Source organism: Condylura cristata, unplaced genomic scaffold, assembly GCF_000260355.1.
Source record: "Condylura cristata isolate star-nosed mole 26May11 unplaced genomic scaffold, ConCri1.0 scaffold00002, whole genome shotgun sequence".
NCBI classification, from domain to species: domain Eukaryota; kingdom Metazoa; phylum Chordata; class Mammalia; order Eulipotyphla; family Talpidae; genus Condylura; species Condylura cristata.
In genome coordinates this window covers 5766636-5788638 of record NW_004567103.1, presented here as the reverse complement: position 1 = coordinate 5788638, position 22003 = coordinate 5766636, and the positions used below count along the sequence as shown (strand labels likewise).

Here is a 22003-nt window from a genome sequence, read left to right as displayed (position 1 = left end):
ACTCCATAAGCCATTTCTGCAAACCTGTTGTATTTTACCTGATTAAACTCAACACTCTACCTACTTTGTACTTACTTTGTTCAGAGGAGAAAACACTACTGTCCTGTCTGGTTTCACTTGAAATGCACATGTCCAGTTTCTTGGTGCTACATGTAGTCTTGGTCGATTCACTCTGCCATTCTCCTTCAGCCTTTACAGTCAGTCTACTATTTTACTAAACCAACAACAAAAATCAAATAAGCATAAAAGAGAATTTTATATTTTCTTATCAGCAAATTGAAAAATCTGAAAGAGCAATTTTAACCGATTGGTGGTAGTAGAAGCCATCTCTCAGTGATCAAAATGGGAACAGTCCATGGGACTATGACATTTCCCCATGTGTGTCCTTGGAATACTAAGTAAATAAATCACACTAACTGCTAAGTAAATCTTGCCCAGTAACAAGTGTAGTGGCTTAAGTGAATTTGAGAAATGTTGAAGACTATATATAATGTTTATGTGTGAACAGGAAGTTCCACCTGCTGATATTGGTTAGACTTGGTTTTCCGACTTCAGCCTATTTCACAATCACCTACCTGTAGGACTTGCTAAAACACAAATGGCTAGCTAGATACCACCTCCAGAGGTTCTGATTTCGTAAGCCTTGAGTGGATCCTGAAAATTTGACTTAACAATGGTTCAGTTCAGGGAATTGGGGCATAATGTTTGAAGAGCCATTTCATCTGAGTAAGAATTTCAACTGCTAAGAGTGGCAGGGATGATTAAATTTTGAACAATTCAGAAAATAACTCTTGTGCACTAACATATACATACATACATACATACATACATACATATATGAGTTAATTGACAATCTCTCATAACTTTTTTTTTAAAAAGATTTATTTATTTATTAATACAGAACTGGGGTACAGGCCAGAGACTCAGGGGTGGCGAAAGACTTCACCAGAGACAGAGTGAGGAGCAGAACAGGCCGACTGAGGAACTACACTGCTGAGGGGAGCAGCGGGCCGGTCAGGAGAGATCTGCCGCTCCTCCGGGACAGGTGGCAATCGGGGCAGGTGGCAATCGGGGCAGGTGGCAATCGAACTCATGAGGAAGTGGCTTAAGCTTCTTAGTGCAGTGCTTTAACCCACTGCGCCACCAGGGAGGGCCCTCTCTCAGAACTTTTAATGGCGACAGCATGAATTGTAAATAGGTTTTCCTAACAGTTTGGCCAGTCAGACAGCAGAACCACTAGCAGTTAGCACAGAGTTTTAAATGAATCCAATGTGTTGCTAATAAGTCCAGGTAGTTAGCTGTGAAACCACCCATCAAGCACTCCATTCCCATGATGAGTGCCAAGACTGTGATCTTATGATCTGTGTTTTCAACTCATCTCTTTTTTTGTTCATATGTTTATTGTTTTTAGTCTTAAAAAATAGGTAGTACTGGGGGTTTGGGAATGCAGACTATATGTCATAAAAGTATCCTGAACTGATTGTCAGTTATAGTTAAATATTCTTTATAGCTTTGGGCACATGACTCCTGTTTCTCTTGCTTTCTTGTTTGGAAATTTTTTCAATATAAGAATTAGAAATTTCTAATCCTTTTTTAATGAATGTAATTTAAAAGGCACGAGATTTTTTTAAAATAAGGCTTTAGAGGTTTCTGCCTAAGGAACTTTCCAAGTGGTAATTTTTAAGTAGCTAAATATACAGTGGAGAAGCTGGGCCTCTCCAAAGTTTATAGTATTTTTGGTAGTAGGCTGTATCCTTTTCTGGGTGTCTGCATTTCTTGTGCTCTGCCACTAAAATGTTTTTATAATGAGAGTATGCCATGTATAGGCCCCACGTGTCATTTGTAGCTGCCTTAATGACGTCATATCTGTATACTGACCCCCGAGTAGGAAGGGACCACAAGAAATGTTTTGAAACATGTTTTGGGGACTTGCTAGGAGAAGCAGAGGGTGAGTCTTTTTTTCTTCTCTTATTTTTCCATCACCCACTTCGGTGAGCAGGCTAAGAATCAGAAGATGTTGCCCTTCCTTTATTGATCTCTCAGGTCTTTGTCAGGCTAGTTACTGTGTTTTATTTTGATAGTGTCATTAGTGCTTATTTAAAATAATATAACTTTGGAAATGTGTGTACTTTTTATAATTATACTGAGGAATAATTACAATTTCGGCATATTTTAAAGTGTCAAATTTTGGTGTTTGTGAAATGATTACTATAATTAGAAAATAAGATGCATTTTCATGACTGCCAAAGTTTTCTTAAGCCCCTTTGTGATGCATCCATTGATCTGCTTTCCATCACTATAGGAAAGTATACATTTTCTCAAATTTTAAATGAAGGGAACCATACAATTATGTACTTTTGAGGAAGTGATCTGACTTCCCTCAGCATAATTTATCTTGATATTTATTGATGTAGGTGACAAAAACTGAGTGAGGACATGTGCTTTTTATTGGGTAAATATTTAGAAGTGGGATGTAGCCAGCCTGGTGGTTTCTATGTAGCATGGCGTTTTCTGCCCATTCCTTAAACAAAAGTTTTGTTTTTAAAAAAATTAAATCACCAGTATTTTTGAGTTCTTTTAAGCTCATGTAGATTTTACAGATACTTTTATCAAAGTTGGTGACTTGCCTTTTCATTTTCTTTTAAGGTTTTTGAAGAACAGCCTCTAATATTGATGAAGTTCTTTTTTTTCTTTATCATTCCCTATACTTTTTGTGTGAGTTGTGTGTCATTTTATTATTATCATTATTTTTTTTTCTAAAAAATAGAACATCTCTGAGTATTATGGTTAGCTGGTTAGCTGTAAAAGAGCATAAGAAGCAACTGTAGAGTCATATCTGCCTTGTATTTTGTTACTCTTTAAATAACAGATTATTCATGCGCTAGCACTTTTTGTTCATGATGGTTGTTTGTTAAATCTGTTAAGGATCCATGAAATTGCTGTTCATCTAATTCCTCTGATTTATGGGGTGAGGAAATTGTGGCTTCACTTTTAATGACTCACAGTGTTTGGGTCCCCTCTCCTAAAATAAATTCCAGTGACAATCTTATTTCACTTGTTTCCACTGTTGCCAGTTTTACTGCTACAATAACTTATTAAAATAAGCTTAGTGCCGCCTTTTGTTGCTTCTTTATTTCTCATTGTATTAAGTATTGTCATTGAAACCAGTATTGTTAAATAAGTTAGCTTTCATAATTTTGCTTAATATTTCATTGAGTAAAGATGTTGAATTTAACGCTTCTATTTTTAATTTTTTCTTAAAGGTCTGTAAACAGATTTGGCTAGGATTGTTTGATGATAGATCTTCAGCAATTCCAGACTTCAGGGATCCACAAAAAGTGAAAGAGTTCCTACAAGAAAAATATGAAAAGAAAAGATGGTGAGTGGATAGTTTACATTTAAGCTAAAGCTCCCCTAAATCACATTAATTGTGGATAAGATTAGTGTGACATAAGAAGGAAATAGATAAGAGGTAGGCAGGTAGATAGAAAGTAAGCCTGCTTTTTATTAGATTTGTTTTTCAAAAACTTTCTTCGCTCATCTACGCCTAATAGCCCTCTGCTGTTTTTCAGAAAGTTAAGAATCCTTCCTTTTAATCCTTACCTTATCCTGTTTATTTCTTTAGACATTTTTAGTCTTATAAAGGTTCCTTTCTTAAAATCTTTGTCATTTTGCAAGTGTCCATGCAGCCCCTTCTCTGTACCAGGTACTGTGCTAGTGCTGCAGTGTTGTGGTTACTTAATTGCATCTGACACTAAGCTTTTGCTCAAAATAACCCTAACTGCCCATTGAAAATCTTTTCACTAGCTAGTTAAGGAGGAGTTATTTATGTTCCCATAACTCAGTCTACCTTAAAACAGGTTGGGATAGGGCTTTGATAAAGTCCTTTAAAACAAGCAGGCACTATATCCTTAGAGCTAGTATTCAGCTAGTTTTGACTCTTCATATTTAGCTATATGAACATACTTGATTAGTCAGTTTACTGAGGCTCACTAGTGATGAATTCTTGGTTGTTGCTTTATCAGTGTTTAGTAACGTCTTTCCTTTCTGGGAGGGTTAAGATGAAGGAGATAGTCACAAATGGGGAATAGATTGTTTCCCTGAGTTGCTGCATTTTAATCCAGAGAGTGATGGATTCCAGGGCCTATTTTGGTTTGAGAGAATACTTGCTATGGTTTCTGGGTGAGACATTTTTATCTCTACTTAGTGAGCACGTTAGAAAGAAGTAGCTCTAATTCATATGCTCTGTGAACCTTGTGACCTTACTGTCCTTTAGAGACTACTTTTTCCTAGGCAGGAATAGTCAGGGCAGTCTTCATTGACACTAGATATATTAGGTGTGAATATAGATTAAAAAGAAATCAGTAAGATTTTAGCTCAGGAAAGAAGAAAATCTTAGAAGGTGAGCTGGTTAGTGAAAATATGGTGGCATAGGGTTCTCTTAAAATGAGATGTAAGGCCCTCCCTGGTGGCGCAGCGGGTTAAAGCACAGCACTGAGAATCTAAAGCCGCTTCCACATGAGTTCGATTCCCGCCTGCCCCGGAGGTGATCACATGGTGTGGCAGACCTCTCCTGACCTGCCCGCTGCTCCCCTCAGCAGTGTACTTCGTCGATCTGCTTGTTCTGCTCCCCACTCTGTCTCTGGTGAATCCTCTCACCCTCCGCATCTCTGGCCTGTACCCCAGTTCTGTATGAATAAATAAATAAATCTTAGAAAAAAAAAAAAATGAGATGTAAAATGATCCTTGCATCACGCTAGTGCTTTATTTCTTAAACTGTCCATCTTTTAGTTAAGACATGTTATTCTTGCATAGCCCTAGCTTAATTCTTTTCCCCCAACAGCTGTTAACCATTTCAGACTAACAACAGTTAGTATGACTAGAACTTAGTGAGGATTTCAGGAAAATTTTAACAATCTTTAGCTAGCAAGACAAATATAGAGTACTTTTTCAAAATATTGTGAGAAACAGGACAGTAATAGTGAGTAATAAAAACACAAACTTTAATTGGTGTGTGGGGAGGGTGATTGACTGACATTCAAGAGATCCATAGCACGTACATTTTATCAGCACCACGCTCTGACCATCTGAACTAACCGGCCACCCACTATATGCATTTTAATTAAATCTATGCTCCTGTACACCTGCACTGGGATTAATGTAATGGTTTTTTTTTTTTTTTTTTTAAAGATTTATTTGTTTGTGTATACAGAACTGGGGTACAGGCCAGAGACTCAGGGGTGGCGAAAGACTTCATCAGAGACAGAGTGGGGAGCAGAACAGGCAGACTGAGGAAGTACACTGCTGAGGGGAGCAGTGGGCGGGTCAGGAGAGGTCTGCCGCATCATCTGGTCACCTCCGGGGCAGGCAGGAATCGAACTTATGCGGAAGTGGTTTCAGCTTTTTAGTGCAGTGCTTTAACCCACTGAGCCACCAGGGAGGGCCAATATAATGGGTTTTTATGTTGCATAAGCACTATCCAAATTCAGTGTCCCTAAAAAACCCTCACTGAATTGCAATAGTGAAAAGAAATTATTGTTTTAATCAGTTTTCAAATTTACTTCTTATGTTATATAAATTTAGTTTTACTTCGTTAGATAAATATTTTGAACCAAGTACTACTATTTGATTTTATCCTTTGGTAAGATTTAGCTGGACTCAAAATTTATATCATTGGTGATATGCCTAGTTACGGGAAAGCTTAAGTTCCTAGAATCATTTTCAAATCCCATCCAGTCTATTTACTGGAAAAAGCAAAACAGTTTTATTGTTTGTGATTATTGTATAATTCGATAATAACTAATAACCTAAAATCGCTGACACCTGTAGTCTAGGAACTTTTCTAAGTAATTTGTGAATATTAACTCAGCTATACCTTGAGGCAATCATATTTTCATTTATAGATGAAAAAGTCAGAGGCTCAAAAGAGTTGAGGTCTAGGTTCTACAGTGATTGAGTGGTAGAGCGAGCATTTGAACCCCGTTACTAGAACAGTTGGGTGCTCTTAACCATACTGTTTGCTGACTTGATTTGTGTTGTGTGAGGAGGAAGATAAGGATTAGGGTAGGACAAACCTAGATACACAGCCCTCGAGCTCAACACTGGCAGTATTTGGACATTAGAATCTTCCTAGCTCTGCTTTCCTTTATTCTCCTGTGATTCCTAAATTTATCCTACTAGGCTGAAATCTGAAAGACCTATAAATTAGTCTTATGGACATCTTTCCATGTTACAAGACTATCTATAACCTATTTATGTATTTTAATAAATAAGATTTTTGTATAATCTTTTAAAATATTTTTCTCTTGATAGGTGTTTGGGGCTTATTTTTCCCAATTTTTTGAAAACAGAGTGCTGTTACATTGAAGTTAGATATATATATATAACCATATATACACACACACATATGCACATATATGATATAAACTGTAGCGCCTGTTTTTTAATCAGACTGTCCAGTATCTGTCATATTAAAACTTCAGGTGAAAAGTAAGCAATCTAATTCAGCTTCCTATCAGCCACTAGGAAAGAACACCCACCAAGTTCTTTCTTTATTGATGACTAGGAAGGTCATCTGCTGATTGTTGCAGAAGACCTTATACGTCAGTTTTCTGCCTAAAGATTCCTATAAGCCAGTCTGAAAGTTTTAAACAAGTGACCTAAGTATAGCCAGACTACTGCCCTGCTTGGGCCTTTAAACTTCCCTGAAGCCTGACCCTGGTAGAACAAACACAGCTTGGACTTCTTTGGTTGTCGAGCAGAATCAGGACTCCAAATTCTTGATCAAATGCTCTTTTTTTTTATGACTATAAAAAAATTAATAAAAATGGAAAGATAAAGAATACTATGGCAATATGGATCTACATATGTATTTCTGTGCATATCTAATCCTAAGGATGAGTTTCTCTTAAGAATAGATATCAGGCAGTGGTTCTTCTAAGACTGAATATACCTATTTATGTGTTTTAATAAATAGTAACAAAATTTGTAAAATTTACATTGACATTAAATGCTAATGTTATTTTAATTTGCGTTTTTATTACATTACAAGTGTTTTCCTTTGTCTCTGTTAATTCCGTCCATTTTAAAATTGGGTTGTTGGACTTACAAATTTTTTTTTTTAAGATTTATTTATTTTATTCATACAGAACTGGGGTACAGGCCAGAGATGTGGAGGGTGAGAAGATTCATAGGGATAGAGTGGGAGCAGAACAGGCAGATCGATGAAGTACACTGCTGAGGGGAGTAGCGGGTGGGTCAGGAGAGGTCTGCGCGTCATGTGGATCTCCTCGGGGCAGGCGGGGATCGAACTCATGAGGAAGTGGCTTAAGCTTCTTAAGCTTAGTGCTGTGCTTTAACCCGCTGCGTCACCAGGGAGGGCCGGACTTACAGATTTATGAGAGGCCTTGATATTTTATCTATTAGCTGTAATATAATGGATTTTTTCCCTTTGCTGGTCTGTTAGCAGATTTTACAATCTTACGGTATTTTAGTGTTTAAGAATTAAAATAGATTATTACCTACAGGTCCTCTGTTATTTTAAAAAACAATTCACATAATGTATTTATTATCTTATAGAAACTAAATAATTGAAACAAATTCTGTGGTTTTTATTACCCCCTTTTTGACTATTTCAATTAAATACAGTCTTACATTACACTACAGTCTTACATTAAATACAGCTACATTTAAACTACCAATTCTTTTTTTTTTTTTTAATATTTATTTATGCATATAGAACTGGAGTACAGGCCAGAGGCACAAAGCGGTGAGAGGATTCACCAGAGTCAGAGTGGGGAGCAGAACAGGCAGAGGCCTGCCATGCCATGTGGATCACCTCCAGGGTGGGGGATCGAACTTACATGGAAGTGGCTGCAGCCAGCTTTGCAGTGCTTGCTGTGCTCTAACTTGTTGTGCCACCAGGGAGAGTCCTGAACTATCAGTTCTAAGATGCTTTTGAAAATAAAAAGTTAAATAATATTACACAAAACTAGAACTAAATTTACTATTTTTGATTATAGTATCCCTTGTACATATGCTTAGTTAATGGTCTTTTCACCTTTTCATGTATTTTAGGTATGTCCCACCAGAACAAGCCAAAGTGGTGGCATCAGTTCATGCATCTATTTCAGGGTCCTCTGCCAGTAGCACAAGCAGTACCCCTGAGGTCAAACCACTAAAATCTCTTTTAGGAGATTCAGCACCAGCGTTGCACTTAAATAAGGGCACACCTAGCCAGGTGAGTAATTTTTAAGTTTTTTTTTTTCTCCCCAGGAGTTTCTACTTGAAGAGGATTAAATATGAACTTAAAAATTCATTAAGACAATAGCATAACCTTGTTTCCTAGTAGCATCATATTCTAGTGATTTGTATTATCTTAAAAGAAATTGTTGGCTAAGTGGTTAGAATGTATATTTTTTTGTTCTTACTGCTTTTGAGTTTCTTTTGCATAGCTTTGTACAGGTATACAGAAACATTGCAATAGCTGTCTGTCACATGCATTTAGCAATGCATGAATGTGTGTTTATAGTTGGTTAAAGAGGCGTAGTCACAAAGATGTGCTTTTACAGGACAAGGTTTCTCAAACAGTAGTTTTCCCTCATGTCTGATTGCAAAGTATGTTTATCATTTACACAGAGGTAACTTTGTGTTGTATAATTAATTCCCCAGAAACTTAGTCTTCATAAGGTGTCACCTGAAATTTATACTTCATTATTCATTAACAACTGACTGAATCATGAAATGTCTATTATCATGTGGCTTCGAGTGTGTATCATATACAAGATTGGTTCTCAGGCATGGTACTACTGATATTTGAATTAAAACCCACCCTTTTTATAGTGCATACTACATTTGGATAAGCCGTGTTTCCAAAAGATCTGAATGAAGAAGAGGTTAACTATATTGTAATTTTCTATATAAAGCAAGTGTTTATAATAACCTCGTCGTTTTTGTCTTAGCAGTAAGCCTATTTTGTATCATGAGGGGCAACAAATGTATAGTTACATATTTTTTTGGTTTTAAGTCCCAAGATAATTTGGGAATAGATACTGAAAATCTGTTCTCCTTAAAAAAAAAAAAAAAAAAAGGAGAGAGAGAGCATTAAAGTACTTAAAACTACACATCAGACATTTTTTTAAACAATATTTTAAGCTTGAAGTGGAAATAGTGTTATAAAAATTTAGTAAAGCTGGAAATCCTTGTATTTAATCTGGGTTTTATAGTCCCCTGTTGTAGGTCGCTCTCAAGGACCACCTCAGGAAAAGAAGCAGTTTGACCTTTTAAGTGATCTTGGCTCTGACATCTTTGCTGCTCCACCTCCTCAGTCAACAGCTACAGCCAATTTTGCTAACTTTGCACATTTCAACAGTCACACAGGTAAGTCCTCTTGCTTACCCTCCCCCCCTCCACCCCCCCCCCCAAAAAAAAACAAACCCAGCAGCTTTAACCAGTGATGTACATAGTGGCTATAATCCATTCTTTGTTAAACTTAATTTTTATCTAAAAGCATGTTCTGTTAAAAGTCTTATCACCCATAGCTATTGAGGTGTAATATGTGATCTCGTAATCCTAATGCTTTTTAGTCACATAAAAGAGATCATATTAGATATTGGGGTAACTTCTTCAGAGAAAATAGGAAAAGACTTAAATGTACTAATTATCCTTTTTTAATGGAAAATGCAACTATTCAAAAGTGACCGGATTATATGAAATTCATGTACATATCACTGGGGTTATCTGGTTTCATTCATTCTACTCATATCCTCTTATGTTATTTTAAATCAAATTTTAGCATATTAGTTTATCTCATCTGTCTTGTATGTATGTAGGTAATAGAAGGGCTTCCTTTGTTAAATGTAGCCACATTACATGTTTCTGTGTATGTATACACACACACAGAGGAATACTAGCCAGCAGTCAGAAAGATAAACTGATGTCATTTGCAAAACATGGATCAAGCTGGAAGGAATTATGCTCAGTGAAATAAATCAGAAGGAAAAAGAAAAATATCCGGTGGTATCACTTATAGGAGAAATAGAAGGAAACTGAACAAAAGGTCAGGAAAAAAAAAATAGATAAAACTTGCAGGCAACTATCGATAGATCTGAGACATAGAATAGGGGAGGAAGAGGTGAGGAATCAAAAAAGAGGAAAGGAAGAGCACAAGGGACCGTGGTGACAGTTCACAGGTGATATGGTGGTAGGAGATCTACGGGGATTAAACCTGAAGGGAGAAATCAAATACTGTACAAAAATGAGCACCAATGTAAAAGTTAAAAAAAATTAATGTAAAACTCTGTAGCCCCCACCCACACACATATAACCACCATAGTATTAACCACTCCCTAAACAATAGTAATAATAACAATTCATTACTCAGTCTTCACTTTTCCATTCCATTTCAGAGAGAGGCATACACTTAGTTTATTCAAATCAGGTTTCACAAAAGGCTTACAGATTACAATTAGCAGATATGTCTCTTAATCTGTAGGTTCTTCCTTCTTTCTTAACCCTCTGTAATTTACTTGTTGAAGATACTAGGTTATTTGTCCTGTACAGTTCTTAGCAGTCTGATCTTACTGCACTGCTGTGGTGCCATTTAACATATACCTTTCCTCTATTTTTTTCTAAACTGACTTGCATCTAGAGACTTGTAGAAGGGGAAAGCCTCTTACTTTGAATTTAATAAGCAGAGTATCAATTATCTCTGATTTTGTAGCATTAGCTGTTAATGCTCAATGCCTGAATCCATAATGCAAAATGATGATACTGTAAATACATCACTCCTTCATTTGTCAGCTAAAACACTTCTTTAAAAAAACTGTTTATCCAATGATATAATTAGTAATGTTATAATGCATGTTTCTGATCAGTCAAATATCAGCATAATGAGTTGATCTCTAGCATTGTCTAGTGGTGATCTTATTTTTCTCTAGTATTAGTAACTCAGATTTAAACATTTTGTGTACCCCCAACTTATAGTTGTTATTCTTTATTGATGTTCCATTCTTCCATCTTTAGAGTAGGAACATTATTCAGTTTGACTTTTGAAAGGATAACATTGCTTTTTTTATTCACAGATTCAATATATTAAGTTTTAATGTACTTTGCTAGAAGTTAGAAATTTTGTTAATGAATATATAAACCTTTCAGAATTACAAATTATTGTGTAGACTCTACTTTGAATGCCTGTAAGCACTGGTGTATATGTCATAGAAAGTTTGTTCATCTCCATTTGTGAGTGATAGAATAAGCATCAAAGGAAATGTTAGTATTTTAAAATTGTTGAAGTATTGATGTTAGTCTTTTGTATAGTTGTAATGGTAAGAGTCTATTGGACAATGAAGTTGCATAATGTAGTGAAAAGAAATGGACTCTGGAGTCAGAGCAGCCTGAGTTCAAACGTGACCAGGTTCCTTATTGTCTGCATAACCTTGGGCAAGTGGTGAGGTTCACATGTAATGGTGGGTGAATGAGAAGTTTAGTGTACGGATGACACAATAAACACTTTTTCTTCTCTTATTCTTGCTTTCACATGTATACATATATATGCACACTTAAGTACATGTTAGATACACAGGTATGGATATACAAATGGAATCATATCTGTAGACTTTATCCTTACTTATCTTGAGTTGTAACTGAGGTTCTCCAGAGCTTAGATGCGAATATACGAATAGTGTGTTAAGTTTTTGTTAGTACAGCTGTTCTGTATGCTTGCTTGTATTTTTTAAGAAGGTGTGATATAGCGGTCTAAGAGCATATACTCTGTGAAATACTGTGAGGAATCTATTTTAAATGTAAGTATAAATGTTGATGTATATATCGTAGAAAATTTGTCCCATTTGCATTCATGAGTGAAAGAATAAACATCAAACTAAATGTACATTAATTTAAGAATTGATTTAGTCATTTTGTAGTATTTATTTTTGATAATTTGAAATTATATTTTTAAATATATGTATGTGGGAGTATTAGCTAAAAGTTACTATTTCTTTGTCACTAATTTACGTAAGTTTAATGGTAATAAAAAAATTCAAATTGTCTTTTAAAACATATATTTTGCTACTTTATTAGCATAGCAAAAAGTGTTTACAGGATTGATTTCCTGTTTGTAAGAATTTATTCAACCTTATTTCTCACCTGTGGAATTATGACAGTTTTTCTTCCTTTCCATTTGAACTGACTTATAATTGGATAGTAATGGTACAAAGTATACATTCATATATACATGCATACACATTGAGAAATATGCTGTTTAAGAAAGTTTAAAATTATAACAATGCTGCTCTTTGATCACGTTTCTTTCTAGCAAGTATTAAAGGAACTTTGGTTTTAATTATCAATAAAAGCATATTCTAATGATAATATCGCAGAAAGAAATTACGGTTTAACTTTTGTATGTATGTTTGTGTGTCTGCTTTAAAATAGTTCCTAGGATGATGCTGAGGTTTATTTTTAGACACGATTATACTGAGAAGGGTAAGAAAATTAAGAATCTTAAATTGGTGAGGCTGTGGTAGGTTTTCTTATTTCCAGCATTAGATAATCAGAGACTTTTCCCTTCATGCTTTAAGTAGGAAGAAAGTCACTTCCCCCTGACCTGTCATGAGCCCCAGTGTTTGGTCCCTTTTTTTGTTTTTGAATACTAACAAAAAGAAAACATAAGAATAAAGGAATATACATATATCTGGTAGAATTTGGATATATGTATTCTGTAATTTATGAATATATTTTGCATTAATCTCGATTTAAGTTTTACAGAAATATAATTTGAAATGATGGATTCAATTAGTCAGAATCAAATATCTCAAAGAACAGGTTCCCTACAAAACAATGCTAACCAGATTGATGTATCTGAATTTGCTATTAAAAGTTCCATTCACTCCATTCATCTGTTCAGGAGAAAAATTTTCACCTAACATTAATGAGACAGAGAAAGAATTTCAGGGTAATAATTGAAAAATCAGTGACTTTCTGATGTTGGTTTACACCTAAACACTAAGCCAAGGGTAATATTTAAAAGATAGTGACTTTACTTTTGGAAACAGTTTTGTTAACTTCTTCTTGCAGTATGCACCTATACTTTGTTCTCCTGGATTTAAATGAAATAAAAAAGTGATTAAGTAGTGATTGACAAATAAGAGCTTAAAACAACTATTTCTAATATTTGTTTTATAAACTTTATAAAATCCAGTTACTGTGTGTTTTCATGTTTTAGATATACACAATATGTTTTTATTTTTAAATGCAATTTATGAATATTCACAGGTCAGGAAAGTAAGATGTCTATATGTAGCCATGTTAGCCAAAAATGGTTTGGAAATTTATTGTAACTCCACAGACTAATTTATGCTTTGATTGTATTCATACTTTTAAGATCTTCTTAACATGTTTTCTGAAAGTAATATGTTTTGTTTATTGTAGAAAATGTAAAGAAAAAGAAAACCTATAGTTTTCTCAAAAATTGATAGGAGATAGGGGATCTTGGCTATTTTGCCTTTTTTCCCAGTGTGATAGAAATGGTAAGATAGTTGAGTCTGTAAGGAAATAGTTAACAATAATGTAGATTAGGTCAGGCTGCCTAAGAAATAGTTTTATATTTGAAAGTTCTTATTTGTGAATCACTGCTTTAATCACTTTTTTATTTCATTTAAATCCAGGAGAACAAAGTATATATGCATATTACAAGAGGAAGTTAACAAAATTGTTTACCTTTTCCAAATGTAGAGTCACTATCTTTTAAATATTACCTTGGCTTAGTTTTTAGGTGTAAATCACTGAATTTTCAGTTATTGCCTTGAAATTCTTTCTCTGTCTCATTAATGTAGGTAAATTTTTTTCTTCTGAACAGATGAATGGAGTGAATGGCATCTTTAATAGCAAATTCAGATATGTCAATCTGGTTAGTATAGCTTTGTAAATAGTTTAATCACTTAAAAACTGGAAATGTTCCCTCTTCATCTGAACATCCTAGCAGAGATGACTTTTTTTGTGGATGTGTCTGATTGGATCATTATTGTGTTCAGGACAAGTAATCTACAGAAATACACATATAGTCAGAAATATAATTTATTTACAGAATATGATGGTTGTTAGGTAGTGTACACATCACAAAAGCGACAAACTAAGTTTTTTTGTCATGCTTTACACAGTAAGTCCTCAATTAACATTGTCAGTAGGGTCCTGGAAATCTTCATTTCAAGTGAAACAATAAAGAAGCCAGTGTTACCATAGGCCAGTTGATAAACAGTTTAACCAAACCCCATATAGTAAAAAAATCTACATAGGACTTTCACTTCTTGAAAATTGACTTTCAGTAGTCTGCTATTGTACAGAGCCTTACCAGTGAGGTAAGCAGTTAGTTAACATGTATTTTATATATTATTTATATCATATTCTGGATTGTTACAAAAAGTAAACTAGAGAAGTGAAAATTACATTAAGAAAATCATAAGGAAGAAAGTACATTTTCAGAACAGTACTGTCTTTGTTGATAATGTTGTTTATAGCATCTATAAGTAGGCCTGCACATGTCATATGCACACTGTCCAGAGGTCAGCCAAAAATAAGGTTAAGTTTTTATGGCATATTTCAGGTTATGAAAACATCACCAAGCTTCTTTATAAAGACCTAAAACACTACTAATATTCAAAAGCAGTTTGTTAAATGATTCACTTATTATTCTTTTCCTTACATGAATTTTCACCCTGGAAACTCAGGGTGAAAGGTGGGCACTAACCCTGCATTCGGGGCCGTTCCCTCTCAGTCAAACATCTCACACACATACTTTCATTCAGCTGGGGGCAATTTACATGCACTTTCCAATCTACACTCCACCTCTGGGATAGTGAGGGGAAAGTGGAGTGCCCTGCGAAAGCTAGACTGACATGGGAGAACATACAGGCTGTCTACAGACTACACACATTCTAGAAGTTACTGTGACTAGCTGTTGAAGACGGGGTAGATTGTCTACAAGTAAGAACTGGTAGAAGTATCACTAATTGCTGTTGCAAGAATATATAGATATTTCATTAATGTTTGGTTTGGTGTTCTGGTTGGAAAATTATTGGCGTGCTAGGATAGGCTTGACTAATGAATTGTTTTGAAGTGTTTCTTACCCTACTGATGTTTGAAATATAAGACATTATTTTCTCCCTAGGATGTTCTGGATATATAAGTTAAGTGTGCAGTAAACATGATGATTATGTACTGTATGTTCATATACATTGGAGTTACAAGCAATAAAACTGTGGACCTAATTATGATTTGTACAAAGGAAAATGTGTTTCATTTCTTATTCTCAAATGTACGACTGAATTGTTTTAAAAAACTTATAAATTTGCTGTTTCTAAAATAGCCCACTCAAAAGTTGAGAATTTACTATATCATGTTGTCAGTTTGTTTGGAGGGAGCTGTCCAGTGCTATACAATTATTTAGGTTAAGATAGAGTTCTCTTGAGTCAAATCTCAGATTCCCTTTTTAGTAAACTGTACTACTTTACTGGTGTTCTCAAACGATACTAAATGGTAACTGCTTAAAGTTATGTCATATTTATTATATTCCTAGAGATACTTTTTATAAATTATTTTTTAAGAAATTTAAATTCATGTATTGAATTTCTTCCATTATAATCATTATAGGAAGGTGAAATTTCAGCCTAAGAAGAAATGAAATTTTATTAGGTGAAAAGAAAGACAAAAAGATTCCAGTGTATTTGGAAAATGCAGTCTTTTTATTGAGCAATACATGGACTTTTTAATTTAGGTGCTTCTGTATAGTGTTTGAGAGATAGGACAGATGTGTTTTTAAAAGGTTTTCAGGAACAAAAGATGTGCAGTATTATGTGGGATACCGTGTACTGCATTTCAGAAATGGTAGACCTGAGAAATCAAGGGAGGTGGAACAGCATCGAGCAAGACAGAGTCTGCTGTTGGTGCATTTCTTCCCTATTACTATACCATTTCAGTCATGTAAATTAGTAATTATACAGAAAATGTATACATTTTCCTGATTTCCTTAGAAAAATGCTTAATGTTACTTTGGTAATGGGAAAATTTATTTGCTCAAGTAACTTTTTGGAGTGGAATATATATTCATTGCAAGAGCTTGGTGAAACAGGTTAAACAAACAAGAAAATGATTGCCTAAGTAAAAGTTTTCCATGCATTAACTGAAGTGCCTGTTTTCTATGCACACAATATCATGTTTAGTGACTTTATATGAAAATGTATCTTGAATTTATTAACCTGTTCATATTGTCATATACATTTTTGCCTAGACCTCACCATTACATGATTTTTAAAATGGCTGCATTATTTCCCATTGTCTGATGTTCCATGATATAGTTAAGTCAGTTGGTCATTGGGGCTTTCTATAGAAAGCCTTCATTATAGAAGACAGTGTTTTACCTTTAGAGATTAGCCATGCACATACATTTGCAAGATTATACTTTACAAAAACTTCCTGGAAGTGGGATTGCCTATAAAAGATTTAAGGTACCCTACTGACTGCGAAAAAAAATCTTGGTACCCCATGTAACAGACAAGGACTGAACACAAAGATATACAAAGAGCTCAGTAGAATCACTAAAAACAAAACAACTCAGTCAAGAAATGGGCAGAAGAACTTAAAAGAGTTCTTCCACTTATCCAAAGAGGAATTGCAAATGGCCAACAGGCATATGAAAAATGTTCAGCATCCCTCATAATCAAGGAAATGCAAATCAAAACTATAATGAGATACCATCTCACACCAGTGAGAATGGCACATAACAACAACAAATGTTGGTGAGGATGCCCTGAGAAAGGAACTCTTACATTGCTGGTGGGAATGCAAACTAGTATAACCACTATGGGAAGCCCAGATTTCTAAAAATGGAGCTGCCATAGGACCCAGCAATTCCACTCCTAGGGATCTACCCAAAGGACGCAATAACATTAATTCAAAACGATGCATGTACCCCTATGTTTATTGCAGCACTACTTACAATAGGTAAATACTGGAAACAATGCAAATCCCCAAAATTAGATGATTGGATCAAGAAGATATGACACACACAGGAATACCATTCAGCAATCAAAAAAGATAAACTCAGGCTATTAGCAGCAACCTGGATGGCGCTGGAAGGGATTATGCTCAGTGAAATAAGTCAGAAGGAAAAAGAAAAATATCGAATGGTTTCACAAGAGGAATTTAAGAGAACCAAATAAGATGGGGGTAAAGTGTATTGTTATTACAATAGAAAATTAAACAAATACAGACTATTATAAACTAGAGAGATTCTACAGGAGAGGGGAACAGAGAGGGATCAGAAAGAGGAAGGAATGGGGGGGGGCTATGGTGATGATGGGAGATGGGGGGAAGTAAACATTGTTATAAAGTGAACAATAATATAGATATTTTTTTAAATCCCCAAAACAAAGATTTAAATAACTTTTACTGTGTTGATAATTAGTTTTGCTCCATCTTTTAGTCACACTTTCTATCACTTAACACTTATCAGTTCCCTTTTCTGCACTTTGTATTCTCATTTTATCCTCTATAAAATTCGTACCAGCATTTGTTCAGCCTTTAAAAAATTATTTTGGACTTCTACTAGTGATGTATTTTAAGATTAGGGAAACCTAGAGTTTTGCTTTTAGATGATGACCAGTTAGAGAATCACCCGTTGGTCTTTTCCACTGAGTATGAATTAGTTTTCATTATTTCTTAAATTTAAACACAGGCTTCAGAATGATAGGCTTCTAATGCAATGTAAATATCTTCTTTGTATTTGGTTTTATGTCCTTTTTAATTTTGATTCTTCTATGCTATATTTGTAAATTCCAAATTAACTAGTAGGAATATTAATGTCATTAAGCCATCTTTATATTAGTATTTAGGGTCAGTTGTCACTCATTACCATTTTGCATCTGAATTTTTCAAAACGCATTTTGTATCCTGCATCTCTGTCTTATACTGTAATTCGTGTATTTAGTGCTTTTAATAGTCATATTTGTGTTATTGTTTCTAAGGTTATTCAGAGGTTATTGTTTCAGCATTTTACAAAACACTTCATAAAGTTCTTAATACCCTTTACTGCATAGCATGTAATTGGGATAAGCACTGGCAGGATTTAAAATTTGGTTTCTAAATGTATCCTCTTTAAAGTAAGTTTGAGATAATAGAAACTTTTCATAATATCTTAAGTTCATTTGTCATAGTTTTCATTTATAGTTTCACATTCATTAACATTTATTGTTCCTTACCATTTACAGCTCAGAATTCTGCAAATGCAGATTTTGCAAACTTTGATGCATTTGGACAGTCTAGTGGTTCGAGTAATTTTGGAGGTTTCCCCACAGCAAGTCACCCTCCTTTTCAGCCCCAAACTACAGGTAGAGCCTCTCCAGCATTATGCTTAAATGTTTATTTTAAATCCCAAGCTATAGGTAGAACTTTCTCCGGTGTTATGCTCCTATGTTTACTTTTAACAAGATAAGACTACTAATTAGATACAGTTTTCAAAAATTACTTTTAACTTAAATTCTATATAATTATGTGATTTTAAAATAGTTTATCTTACAAAGCTCTGGGGAAACCTGACATTTTCTTTTCTTTTGTACCTGTTTGTCTGAATTCCTTCATATGTTGTCTAATTTACAACACCTACACCTCTTCCTGCACATGAAACTTTCTTAAATTTCTTGAATTTAATTCCAGTGGAATTAAAGTACTAAACTTTTTTTAGGTGCACACAGCACGTTAATTCTGAATAAATGAAGCTGATTGCTTTCATTGAACTAAAAATATAAGTTTTTCATAACAACAAGCTTAAGAAAGTAAATGTTATTAATCGAGAGTGGATTATTTAGCAATTAAACTTAGAAAACGAAATAGTTTTCTGTGCAGAAATTGTTCTTTAAATATTGAATACTCCTCCCCAACACATCATTGTTTTCAGAAACTCATTGCTCCTTTGTTTAGAACTTTGTCTAATTACTTGTCTTTCAACTTTTAATTCTGTGTCTCAAAGCTTTTTCTTTCAATTTTTTTTCCCTTTAAATTTCATCATTTTATAATTTCTGCTGTCCAGCATTTAGAATGCTTTCATCTAGCTGCAGTTTTGGTGAACTTACTTCAGCCTTTCCTCTCCAGGCCACCAACAGTAAGTTCTGTTGTCAAGTAGGCATCTATTATTCTTGGTGTTTTCACTTAGAGAATGTTAGTCATCTTGCACAAATAGCTCTTAATAAATTCTCATGTTTACACTCCACTATTACTGAACTCAGGCTTAGAGAACACAGTATATAGTAAGCTACTTGATTTAATTATTCAATTTTTAATGATTTGAAATAAATTCCTTCCTACAAATTTTGAAAGCTTAGTATGTTCTTTATTCATCGGCTACTTGTAACAGACCATAGTCCTTTAAATAGAAATAGAGTGTGCTTAACTTCAGTTGAAAAGAATGATTTTAAATCGTGGGAAAGAATTTTATTGTATATATTTGCTTTAGACTGTCTTAAGAAACTGATGGAAGTTGTGGATTTTAGTTGGGGTGTATATATTCTGTTTCAGAAATACTTGTGTGAGGCCTCCTTGATGTTTAGACACATATATATCCTATTTTGATTGTTGAAACTAATGTTTAGGAGTAAAGAGTCACTAAAATATATAGGATAAAAAGCATAGAATGAAATACACTAGCTTTAGTCTTCTGGTAGTATTTTAGGGAAGTCTGTAGACTACAGAACGGACTATATTAAGAAGATATACACAGCAGTGACCATTGGTTAAATGTATTCTATAAAGTGAAGAAATTACTATAATATTTAAATTATTTTGTATTATAATTTTTATTCCTTGAACTGTATGTGATAGGCCATGATTTTCTGAGGGTATTATGCTGTTGTATACACATAAAATTACTATGTACAATTAATAGCTTTTCAACTAAAATAAGTACAAAGCCCAAATACCACATTTTAAGAAATTCTACATCAAAATAGTACATTTTAAAGTTTTATTATTAGATTGTGTCAACCAACTCTCCATTGCAACTATACATGCTTCCTTGTAAGAACTTTGCTACTTGCGTACAGTCTGCTTAGGAGAAATCATGAAAGGTCTTAGCATATAATATCTGGAATGTTCTGTGAAGTAAGCCAGCTCAAACCAGGTGGCATGAAATTGCTTATCTATGAATTGAATTTTCATTCTTGGATAGGTTATTACCCACAGAAACTTATAATTACCCATAGAAACTTGCTAACCTTTATGTTGCCAGAGCCTTTGGAAATCTAGCTGAGAATTATAAAAAGTCATATGTAAATAATTAAAGTTGTATGCCATTTGCCAGTTGTTAATTTTAGGAGTGCAGGATTTGCTTATAGGGTGCTTAATTTAGGAAGAAATGATATAATCTATCAAAGTATATTGGAAAAGTTTAGAAATTTCAGTTGTTCTGTTTATTCTGTTACAGGTGGAAATGCTGGATCAGTAAATGCTAATTTTGCTCATTTTGATAACTTCCCCAAATCCTCCAGTGCTGATTTTGGAACCTTCAGTACTTCCCAGAGTCATCAGACAGCATCAGCTGTTAGTAAAGTTACAACGAATAAAGCTGGTCTACAGACTGCAGATAAATATGCGGCACTTGCCAATTTAGACAATATCTTCAGTGCTGGGCAAGGTATTACCTTTAAACAGAACACATGCAAATTCGTTTATTTAAATAGCTCTCGAAAGTTGATTGTATGCATTAAAATTTGAGGGTATTATGCTTAGTAGTTGTGTAGAAAATTTGTTTATATTAGACATTCATGTCTAGTTGGTACATTTTGAATCTGAAGGCATAGAAACACGTGTAAACTTACAATTAAAATATAATTGAAAAAGTATTAGAAATTAAAAGGCATGCTTTACTGTCTAAGGTCATAAAGGGCCAAGAACTCTTATTAATATAATAAGTAGAGGTAATAAGAAGGTTATTTGTGGTTTATATTCATTTTGAACTATTTTCTGTTAACATTTTGGTGCTTTTCTTTTTCTCCTTTTAAAGCCTGTTTCTAAAATGTGTGTTTATCACTGGTTTTGATGTCAGGCCAATATATTGCCTCTCAGAGTGCATTGTGTAATGGATAGCAAGAATCTGCTTTCAGAGTGAATTCTTGACTTGATCTGTGGATATGCTTTCTTATCTCCAAAATGTGGGTAGTAATGGCACTGAACTCATGACTTTGTGTTATTAGATGTAAGGCATTTTTTAGAACAATGCCTGGAACACAGTAAATACATGCTAATGTCTCCTCTGTTTTCATGAAAAGAAAAAATACCTGGGAAATATTAATAGGCTGTCCATATTAAATCTAACATGTTGTGGAGTTATCTGTTCACTGGAATGAGCTTTACCTGTGTTAGAGGGATTAATGTAGCATTTTTGAGCATTTCTTCTTTATGTAGAATCTGTAATCAATATAGTCTTAATTTTTGATATAGAAGCAGTATTCTGTCTTTATATCATAATATATCTAGCAAATTTTGTTCATTACTTTTGAGGTTATTGTTAGGTGAGACCAGAAACTTGTCCATTTATTTGTTTGGCTCCAGTTAGGTTTAAGTTTGTATGAATTTCGTGGCAGCTGTGCTTGATAAGTTGAAAGTATAATTTAAAGCTTGGTTTAATTTGTTTTTGTTTGTTTATAGGTGGTGATCAGGGGAGTGGCTTTGGGACCACAGGTAAAGCTCCTGTTGCTTCTGTGGTTTCAATTCCCAGTCAGTCAAGTGCATCTTCAGACAAGTATGCAGCCCTGGCAGAACTAGACAGCGTATTCAGCTCTGCAGCCACTTCTAGTAATGCATACACTTCTACAAGTAATGCCAGCAGGTACCTTGTCAGTGCTCCTGCTTTGTGTTTAGCTGTTCATCTCTTTCTTAACCTTGAGTAGTAATGTAAATAATGAGTACTTGGGATATAATTTTGAAATTGGTGAATATTTTTGCAAAATTGAGGAAACAG

General features: G+C 34.3%; 1 protein-coding gene across 6 annotated transcripts in view; it reads left to right on the top strand.

The window, feature by feature from the left end:
- Window positions 1-22003, top strand: part of AGFG1 (ArfGAP with FG repeats 1) — a 70751-nt gene that overhangs the window by 32611 nt on the left and 16137 nt on the right. For 2 of the 6 annotated variants that reach the window (XM_012727542.1, XM_012727537.1), the window contains exons 3-9: window positions 3264-3379; window positions 8077-8239; window positions 9225-9378; window positions 18261-18380; window positions 19079-19150; window positions 20468-20677; window positions 21691-21871. In XM_012727542.1, coding sequence (XP_012582996.1) covers window positions 3264-3379; window positions 8077-8239; window positions 9225-9378; window positions 18261-18380; window positions 19079-19150; window positions 20468-20677; window positions 21691-21871 — 1016 coding nt within the window. The remainder of the gene's footprint in view (window positions 1-3263; window positions 3380-8076; window positions 8240-9224; window positions 9379-18260; window positions 18381-19078; window positions 19151-20467; window positions 20678-21690; window positions 21872-22003) is intronic. The other 4 variants (XM_004674218.2, XM_012727550.1, XM_004674220.2 and 1 more) reach the window with 2 other exon arrangements.